Here is a 10,532-nt window from a genome sequence, read left to right as displayed (position 1 = left end):
AAGAAATTTAAGTAAGTTCAAATGTATGGGATGTCAAGTTGCAAATTTATTAAAGTGCAGACTGCCGAGTTGATGAATTTTATCAGAGCTTGTTAAGCAGCAGAATGCGCCTCAGTACAAAGATGTGACGTTTATTCCAGTCCTGATCCTGGGCATTTTATTTTGTAGCCTGTATGTATACATTGAAAACAAAGGTCTGCACACTTCCAATTAAGCTATGGCAAAATATTTTTTTACAATATTGTATAAGACAAGCCTTGTTCAACTCAAAAATGCATAGGATTTTTTTTTCATACTGTCCAACCTAATTCTTGGTTAAAATTAAAGAAACAACAGACTGTTAAAAGTAACTAAAAAAAAAGTAACTTGGTATGTTGCTCTGAGAGCTTGAAACCACACCCGGAGCTTTGTAATTGGTTCCGACTGTGTGTGAGAAAATTAAAGCTCATTAATGTACCATGTGCCTGGGTGGGCAGACGTGTGACTGTGTGTAAACATTTGCATCCCTCTGTCCTCACTCATCAGTGCCACTGCAGCGTTTATCAAGCTTTACGCACGGTCCTGCACTGTACTCTCTTCCCCATCCTTGCATTTGCCCCTGTATCTGCAAACAATTTTGGAACTTTTTTTTAATTCCTTATAGTGAATTCTTTCAATTACTGTAGGAGTCTTTCTACCATCGACCTGCCAGTTCGGATGCCCCGATGAGAGATCCAGTTGACACAGCGGCTGCCATGGCTCATCATCCTTTCCAACCTCACCGACCAGATGCTCTGCCTCTGTCTGCCTTCTTCACCGCCGCACAGCAGTCACTTTTCCCCGCCATGGCTTATCCAAACGTCGCATCTATGTCCGAGTCTCTTCCGGAGCAGGCTCCGTCTGACGCGCGGCTGCACGCGGCTCTGGGACGCCCACGTCAGCCGTCAGTTCAGCCGCGGTCCTTGAAGAGTCTGCAGCCAGAGGACGGACAGGATGACGACCCCAAAGTCACACTCGACTCACAGAATTTATGGAATGAATTTCACAAGAGGGGAACAGAGATGGTTATTACAAAATCAGGAAGGTACGTAAACTAACACATCTTACTCATGCAAAGTTGAATTTTATAATAGTAGTAGTAGGCTATATAGCCGAAGAATCTGTGATTGTGTTCAATGAGAGAAACACTTTGAGTCACAATTTAGGGCGCTTTCCTGACATCGCTTCAGTTTAGTAATTTGTTAATTGCACTTTTGAAATTGTTATAAAGTTTTAAAACATTCCCATTCTTTAATCTGACCGTTTTTTTCCCCGACCAATTCAATTTAGTTCAGTAAGCTTTTTGGCATGAATTTGGAAAGAAGTGCCATAGCATATAAAAACACAAATACAATATTAATTGTAATTGTGATTAATTGTAATAATTAATACTTCAATATTAGCAATCATAATTATCAATAATGATACTATAACAATCATATGCATATCTCATAAAGTAGGCTACTAAACAAAAACACATCAAAGAAAAAAAGGATAATTTATTGCCAGACAGTGTGTGTTTGTGCCTTTTTGTGTGTAGATTTGTTTTATGTGTGTAAATATATTTAAGGCAGTGTGTGTGTGTGTGTGTGTGTGTGTGTGTAGGTGTGTGTGTGTTTAAATTGTGTTTCTTTGTAGCTTTGTGTCCGTTTATTCAGGTTCCACTGGTTGTCATCCGATTTTGACAGGCTGTAATACATTTTCCAGCTATAATCTCAAAGTCATGTTTTTCTCCAAACTTTTTTTTCCCAACCTCATAATATGAGAAAAATACCAGAAAGACAATGACTTCACCAAAACCTGAAATCCAAGTCTCTCGCGTGCCAGTTAAGAAATGTGTCATTCTTCCTTCTTCAGGAGGATGTTTCCACCTTTCAAAGTGCGGGTGGATGGCCTGGATGAAACGGCGAAGTACATTCTGCTCATGGACATAGTGGCTGTGGATGACTGCCGCTACAAGTTTCACAATTCTCGCTGGATGGTGGCAGGAAAAGCTGACCCAGAGATGCCAAAGCGCATGTACATCCACCCAGACAGTCCGTCCAAAGGAGAGCAGTGGATGAGCAAGCCTGTGGCTTTTCATAAACTCAAACTCACCAATAACATTTCAGATAAACATGGATTTGTAAGTATTATTGTCAGTCTTAATTGTAACTTGTTAGGCTTATCCATTTCATTATGTTTGTATTAAGGTTTCAGAGCTCGACAAGATGACATCACTGTGAATAAATTTAAAAGATACAACTTTTATTGTAATTACTGTAATATATTAGCCAAATAACCAAGTCTGTATTTGTTTCTGTTTTCCTCTCTTCCTTTTTTCTAGACAATATTGAATTCCATGCACAAATACCAACCTAGATTTCATATCGTGAGAGCCAACGACATAATGAAGCTTCCTTACAGCACCTTTAGGACTTACGTTTTCCCGGAGACAGAGTTTATTGCTGTAACTGCTTATCAGAATGAAAAGGTAAACCTGTGTGTGCGTGCATGATACTACTTATGCAGTAATTATGATTTATTGATGCCGTTTAGGTCCATGGCCTAAGAAGAATGATGCCTTTCTTGATTAAACAAGATGCCTCAGAACTGGGCCCTAATGTGCTGATTTTTCTTTTATTTCATTAGATTACACAACTGAAAATAGACAACAACCCCTTTGCCAAAGGCTTCAGAGACACAGGAAATGGAAGGCGTGAAAAGAGGTATTTGTTTTTCCATCAATACTTGCAGTTATACAGATATAAAGAAATCCTGTGATGGATGTATTTATAGATTTGTTGTGATTTGCAGGAGTAAGCAGTTCACCATTTATCCACTGCATGAGACCCAGAGCAAAGCAGACCACGAAGGTGCTGAATCTGATGACTCATGTGAGCTACCAAATACCAGGGATCAGTTCCACTCCCCTCGTGAGCTGTCCACACCAACACGTCAAGGTGGGTTGACTTGGGTTTAGCCAGTTGTGTCATGTGGCATGCATCCTTCATGCACATGTTTTATGATTTGTACTTCATCCAAATATTCATATAGATTCACATATAAGACTGTTCAGAGAAGCCTTTTTACAAAGCGGGTGTTTTGGACTTGTTACTGTACAGTGGGTGAAGAACAGGTGTTACTAATGACATTAACAAAGGCTTTATTCTATTTAAGTGTTGCACTAAGCCATTAAAGTGTGACAGTAAGCTTTCACGCACAATAGCAGGACCCTGAGTTGAGACACTAAATGGAATTAAGCCACCAATAATGGTCTTATTTACACCTGTGCTTGTCCTACTGTGACATTTAGAAGTGTCATAGTAGGACACATTGAAGCCTCAAATACTTATTTTAAATCGATGTACGTATGTATGTATGTATGTTTGTATGTATGTATGTATGTATGTATGTATGGATGTATAAACGTATAAACGTATTAAATGGAAAAGTCTGTAGAAAAACTGAATAGTTAGAGGAAAACATGGGAACTCCACCAAGTTTTATATATTCTAGTATTGTATGTTTTTATTTCAAACTGACTGGAAAATAAAGATGACAAAAAATCTTCTTCTGCTGCTAAACTAGCTTTCAAGCGAATGTCTTGGTCATAACCTAGTAATTTGACCTTAGATAAAGTCATTTATCTAAAATAAATGTTGAACTTATTTGGAGGAGTTTATCATGGGGTGAAAGAGACTTTCAGGAAATGTCTACGGCTTGAAGTGGCCCGAAGACATTGCAGTGACATTATCTTATCCCTTCAAGAAGTAGGATGGCAGCTAAAGTGAGCAACAAAAACAGGAAGGCAAGTTGTTTATGTGTAGACCTTAACCTTAATTTAGTGCGTGACTCAAGTTGACGGAGCAGAAATAGCTTACATTAATGAATCAACTGTTAGTCTCTGGCGCCTCTAGATAAGTCACACATGGCCTGTTTCGTCTGTAGCCTGAGATGACGTGCCTCTGCCTAAACATCCTTCTGTTTTCTACTTTACTAACAAGGAAAGGTTTGCGCTTCAAACCTTCAACTAAAAATACGTTTATCAAGCATAATGGGTTTTTTTCCCCCCACAGGTGAAAGCAATATTGAAAGTGATTCAGATATGGACCATCGGGATGAGGAAATTGCTGAAGCCGGCTGTTCGAGGACTGAACGTGTGTCTTTCTTCAGTACGAAAAGTGAGGAGGTGCTGAGAACCAAACCTGCTGTCAGTAAGAGCCCTGGCAGTGAAGACAAAATTAAAGAAAGAACAATTTACAGGACATCAGATGATTCGTCCGCTATGGAAGCCGAGGCTTCAAAAAAGAACACGAGTGAAATCAAAGATGGTCTCCAGCCTATGCTGTTGCAGGACTCGTTGTCCCTCAGTGCCGCACGCCGTCAGACTTTGGATTACTCCAGTGTGCACAGGCAACAGTTGCTTAAGCTTGGGGCTCCTTTGTTGCTTCATCCAGGACAGTTGCCGATGAAGCCAGAGGCTTTTCCATCCACGGGGATGGGACATCTGTTTTCTTCTTTGCCCGGAGTAAATAACCCGGAGAACAGTGGCCTTTCTTCTCAAAGCTTCACCTCTACGTCTCCCTTCATGTTTCACCTGTCACAGCACATGCTGGCAACTCAGGTAGATTTAAGCATCAGTACTACATTTCAGTTTGACGCACAATTCAATACACTTTCCAATAGCTTTCTTAATGTGAAGATATTAGCTCCTTAAAGTGTCCATTTACAAATACAGTGTATGGAACAAAGAGTTTATCTTTTCAAAGGTGTCTTTCCAGAGACAATGTTTCAATCTCACAGGTGATATCTCTTTTTGTAACTGAACAGGCCCTTTAAATGTCCTGGATAGAGTAGAGTAGAGCTGTCTGTTGGCTGCCAAAGCTGGCTGTGACCCTAATAAGCTCTAAGTATTTGTTAATGTTAATTTGTTAAATTACATTTTGAGATTACTTTAGTTTATAAATCAAATCTGTATTTAAGTTAATACAGTTGCCTTAGGGTCCTACAAATTGTGCCAGTTTTATCCTAAAACCAAAACTTTGCTGCCTGGAGTTTACTGTACATTGATAACACATGTTGATAACACTGATATTTATTCTATTAGAAAAAGAAATAGAGACAGTTCATGCCAGTTTGTAGGGCTCTGAAAGTTGTATAATGTGGCACTGATTTGGAAGTTAGCTCAGGACAGGTTAAGAAAACAGCCAGAACTGTTTAACTGCAGGGTCAGTGTGGTGCTTCAGCACAAGCCTCAAACTATTTCCACAGCAGCAATGATATTTCATTCTGAGACAGTAGTGCGAGAGCTTTCAGTGATGAAGAGATGAAGACAAAGAAAAAGAGAGGCAGCAAGGTGACCATGATTGTTCTTTTTTTTCTGCAACATTTTGATATCTTGGAAGGTCAAAGCGCTCCTCAGCTAACCGTCTCGTAAGTAACCTGTGACGGGGGATTCCAAACAGATACTGTTCCTTAATAAGAGATCACAAGCAGTTTCAACTGTGCTTTTTTATCTTAATGGATCTTGTGTAGTAGAATCTCAAAGGATTGGATAAATAAACGTTGACTACATGTCCGTTTTAAATTCAAACACAAGCGTGGTCTTGCAGGTTAACTTTTTGTTTGTTGTGTGATTTATCTTGTCTCTTCCATATTTGTTGTACTACCAGTTTCAGTGCCTTTGAATGAAGACGAAGCACTTTACTAATTTTTCATGGCATATAGAGGATAAAAACAATTCATGTTGCAGCACAAGGAAAATTAATGATTGCGTTTCTTCATACAGGGAATCCCGCTGTCACCCTTTGGAGGATTGCTCCCCTATCCGTACCGCTACATGGCGGCACCTGCTGCCATTGCTCCAGCTCTTCCCACCTGCTCCGCAACCTCCACACTGGCCAGAAACCACTGTTTCCGCAGCCACCAGCCCTGGTTACGATTTAACCCTTATCAGATCCCTTCCTCTGTCACCTCAAGCCAAAACCTGCTTACAACCGGATCACCTGCGAGTTCTAACTCCCAGTCTGAGCTGTCCAAATCTGGAAGCAGGGAGTCCAGTCCAGTGTCTGAGAACCCCAGTGAAAGAACCAAGGTCAAGCTGAAGACGGCTCCAATTAAAACTATTGTCAAAGAGTCCATTCAGGACCTAAAAAATCTACAGGATCCAGCTAGAGAATTTGGTAAACCACTTCCTTCAAAATAGACTCTCTGTTATGTTGATTTTTAACACAAACAAGTTTAAGCTGCACATTAGAATCTCTTCAGTTATTTTGTCAGACGCTGCAGGTCTTGCTGCTATTTTTTTCTTTTTCATTATCTCAATATGGATTTGGTGATGTGTTGATCAGAAGAACTAGGTATCATAATATGTTCTTCTTTCAGTGGGAAGCATGTTACCATAAGACATTGAACTAGTTCTTAAGTAGTGCTTTTGTGTCAGAACATGTCACATCCTAGACTAAATGTGGCCCATTTTAAACTCTACTTACAGGAAGTTCTTAAAGTTATTGAAAAGAAAAAAAAAAGAAAGAAGGATGGAATTCCTCTGAGGAAAAACAAGCTATCCAAACTTAACACCCAAAGTGGACTGCTCTAAAAGGATCATGATGTGCTATAAATGTGAACACGAACCAAAGAGAAAGAATAAAGTTGTGTTCCACCAAGTCACAGTTTCACACTATGTGTTGATGTACAAAAGCTGCACCATGGACTTACAGGGAAAAAAAACTCAGGAGTCTTTTCATTTTTAAACAGCACTTGTTGGCATAATGTGTTGTGGCAGGTTGTCTGCCAATTTTTTTTGGGTACATTTTTGTGTGATTTGATTTGATTTTTTCACATTTGAAATAAAGTTGTTGTTCACATGTTGAGGTGCTGTTTGAATCTGTAATGCATCTTTAATTCTGTCCTTTTCTGATAAACCTCGGTCACCCTTTTAACACCACTAATCACTCTGGTCATCTTTTATGACGCACTTAAGGCTTCCCTCGGCAACAGTAGCTGTGCGTTTTATTACCTCCTGACCTTCTGAAGTAGCGTAATCTCTGACAGCGACCTGGCACTACCTACCTGCTTCTTCTCTTCAGGAAATATAAACTGTTTTTAATTAAGGACAAATGTTACACGACCACAATATTGCACTTTATTGTTTATATAGTTGTTGAAGCATCACTATGTGTGCTTAAATTTGTCCCGTTCAACAGCTGCTGCTGATGCCATGCCCTTGGCCATAGCGATGGTGGCTGAGCAATAAAGGTGAATGAGCGAGCGTCTACGGTTCAGTGCGCTTCATTCTGTATGCATGAGTGGAGCTCACTGCTTACAAGGGCAATTCCCAAAACATTTCCGCTTGTGACAGTGGAGCCACACTTGAGTTGTTAATCCCTGTCTGTACCTCACCTCAAACTGTCGCATAAAAAAAAAAATCTGAACTTTTCATGGAGTACAGCAATGACATTCATATTCATTGATAGTGGATATTAAAAACTTTACAACATTTCTCTGGCATTTTTAAGGAGTGTATGGCCGTCACAACACTTGAGGTCTGTTTATGGTATGTAGATGCAAAGACTGATGGGGGGTTCAGATTGGGGCTAAATCAGCAAAAATGAATCTGAGGGTTTCAGATAGCAAAATGAAGGTCCATCTGACTGAATTCTGAAATTACCCAATGATCATAATTCATTCACTGATCACGATGAAGATGAAATAGTGATTAACTGCACAGCACTCTTGAATCAGGGGCTTTAATACGTTGAGAACAAAGCTCAAATCACTTTGATATTGAGTCTGTTTTCTACTCATGCAAAAAGCACATCTGCAAATATTTGCAAAAGTCAGTTTGCACATATTTTGCAGGTATTATTCAAAAAGTACCAATACATTTTTTTCTGCCTGACACCAGCAGGGATGAAGCACCCAGTGCTGGAGAAAAGCTATCCAAGTGAAAAGCCAGAATATGGATGTTCAAGTGACAGGGATAATATGCTATTGCAAAACTCTGTTTTGAGGGAGTCACTTTTAAAACTGTTGACAGATCAATTCAATTTTCAATTTTGGAGCAATGAAAATGTTCAGCTCTGGATTTTGGTTTTTCTCGACAATGAGACACTTATTTTGTGACTGTTTGTTTTTCAGATTTTGGTTGGAATTCCCTGAAGGTCCTGACAGACACTAATAATTAATGTGCTCTGAAAAAGGAACAAAGAAAATCTGTAGCAGTTGTAAGCATGTAAGAAGACTAATTTCTGCCATGAGGTACCAATGTGATGAACCAATCATGACTCCCTGCTCGTTCTCTCTCCCACGAGCCCACAATCAAAGCATGATCTCAGGTCTGTTTCTGGACCAATGTGGCTTGTGCATGTAATTGAGGGGCGGGGCTTTTAAGGGAGCACAGAGGGGAGGAGGTGGGTCCAGACAAAGCACTGAGCTAATGCTACTTGCCAAATCATGCTAGTTTTTGAAAATTCCTAACCCTGCCTTCTAAAGGAGAAAAAAACTTACCTGAGTGATTAACTTTTGAAAGATGGTGGTAAATTGTCTAATAAATAGTCAATCTTCTATATAAATAAATTATAATTGTGTTTGTGTGAGTCTGTCTGTTTGGGTGATCACAATGTGTATTTCTTTAAAGTGTTGTATGTGATCATCTTTGAATTGGTCATTTTGTTCGAAAAAGTTCTGTTCAGTTCCTGTTAAAAGATGATGACTCGAACAGCCGCCCATATTTCCAGTTCCATTTCGAGTGTAAGCAAAAGATCCTATTTCTCAAATGGCATCCATTTGAAAGACTTCTTGAATTTGACTGTTGAAACTGATTTTACTTTTCACTGACATTCAAAGGTTCTTCCCTCTTTCACTGTAGCTGCATGTTCCAAAAAAGGTCAGCTGGTTTCCCAGGAGAAAAATTGATCCAAAAGTCCCCCTCCCCCTCCTTTTCCGCATGGGCTGTTCTTGTCTCACAAACTTTTTTTGTGCATTTTCTTCTCCTCTGCTGAGTGTCATGTTGTTTTAAAAGAAAATCTCTACTGGCCCAAAAAATGTGGCAAGGAGGTCAACTGCAAGGTTTACAGACCGCAGAAAAACTTCCCCCTGGACTGTTCTGGGTCTTTGGAGAAAATACATATATCTTCCTGTATGGTAAAGCATGATCAGGAGGGGCCGTTCTTTCTTGGACTTTAGAGGAAGTGAGTGAGCGGAGGATGTTAGCGAAGCTGACATCCATCATGGCCAACCCCTCTCACCCCCTTCATGACACTGTGGGGGCTCCGAGCAGCTCCTTCAGCAGCAGACTGAGACACCCACCCTGCAAGAAAGAGTCCTACGCTATCGCAGGTCAGACTGCAGTCAGACTGTTTATTACCGCCACTTGACTCTGTATGATAAAGCTCATCACAAACAATTATGCTACAACCTGTGTGTCTTTAATAACAGTTCTTTTTCCACAAGTGAAAATCGACATGTATATTTCTAGCATTATGTTATCTCTATTGTCTTTTTCTTGCCTCATTTAATTAATTTAAATGTCTGTTTTTTTTTTTTACTCTTTAGCTTTTTGCTAATTGCACTTACAATCTTTATATTTGAGTTATTGTAAAAAAAACTAAAATGTTAAATAAAGTTAATCTTGTCTTAATCTTTTGCCAAGAAGGCAAGAGGAAATAACGTATACACAGGACTTAAATAGTTATCTCACAATTCATTAGGTGCAGAATAGTAATGTTATGACATTAAAGATAGTCATTTGAAACACACAGTGCTGCAACTGTAAAGGTGACTCCACTCACGACACTTCCATGAGCCTGTAGAGCTCAGATGATATTTCTAAATAAATCATTCTGTTTTGCATTACACTATGTCAAAGCGACTTTGCGACTCCAGACTCACATTTCCCTCGATGCTGGATGAATACTCAACATATTGCTGCTCTAAGTTTCCTGGGAAAGTAAAAGCTGGGATACAAACGTCAACACAGATGGTTCAAGGACACTACATATTCATCTGAAGCATACAATATTAATAATGCTCTTAACAGGGACATCAATTCTGTTATCATGAATAACGAACTAGAGAATCTCTGTCAGGGCTTTGTCAGAGTACAGATACACAACAAGGTATAGTGATGAAGAGAGGTGAATTATCTAAACTACAATAAGGGGAGCTGATTGATATGCTAAAGATAAATCATTGGGAAATCACAAATTATTTTATTTTTTTATTAGTTATTAGTTTTTTTCATTCTTAATAGTTATTGGATATTTGATAACCCTGTCATTTCAGATTTGTTCATTGATTCCCTGTTTTGTAAGGCAAAGGCAATTCAGCCTAATCAAGCACACCTCGTTTGCTGTTATTGCCGACTACTTGTGGTAAGGAAAATTTCAGCAATCACTCAAGATCACCCTCATTAACATCAACCAGTCATAAATGCAAGTCTTTTATAGACCCCTGTGAGTTTAATATAGGATTTCATTTTCATTTTTTAATTTATTGTTTTTTATTTCTTAAGTCAGTCCAGTAACAATCCC

At 39.2% G+C, this 10,532-nt stretch overlaps 1 protein-coding gene across 1 annotated transcript; it reads left to right on the top strand.

Annotated features, from left to right (window-relative positions):
• Positions 1–453: 453 nt before the first annotated feature.
• On the top strand, positions 454–6,854 carry LOC306832045 (T-box transcription factor TBX2b-like). Its single transcript, XM_079356436.1, has 7 exons — positions 454–1,063; positions 1,876–2,143; positions 2,345–2,491; positions 2,650–2,726; positions 2,815–2,960; positions 4,077–4,624; positions 5,789–6,854. Exons 1-7 carry the CDS (start codon positions 705–707, stop codon positions 6,203–6,205), a joined length of 1,962 nt encoding a protein of 653 aa, XP_079212562.1. The 5' UTR covers positions 454–704; the 3' UTR covers positions 6,206–6,854.
• Positions 6,855–10,532: the final 3,678 nt, after the last annotated feature.

The sequence above is a fragment of the Symphodus melops genome (assembly GCF_947650265.1).
Source record: "Symphodus melops genome assembly, chromosome: 11".
In the NCBI taxonomy this organism is placed as follows: Eukaryota; Metazoa; Chordata; class Actinopteri; order Labriformes; family Labridae; genus Symphodus; species Symphodus melops.
This window is presented reverse-complemented; position numbering and strand designations above follow the sequence as displayed.

Excerpts from the sequence above, each read along its gene's own strand:
- LOC306832045 (XM_079356436.1), top strand. The coding sequence starts at position 705 with ATGAGAGATCCAGTTGACACAGCGGCTGCCATGGCTCATCATCCTTTC. Across the intron at positions 2,492-2,649 it reads CTGCTTATCAGAATGAAAAG|ATTACACAACTGAAAATAGA; the intron begins GTAAACCTGTGT and ends TTATTTCATTAG. Across the intron at positions 2,727-2,814 it reads AATGGAAGGCGTGAAAAGAG|GAGTAAGCAGTTCACCATTT; the intron begins GTATTTGTTTTT and ends TGTGATTTGCAG.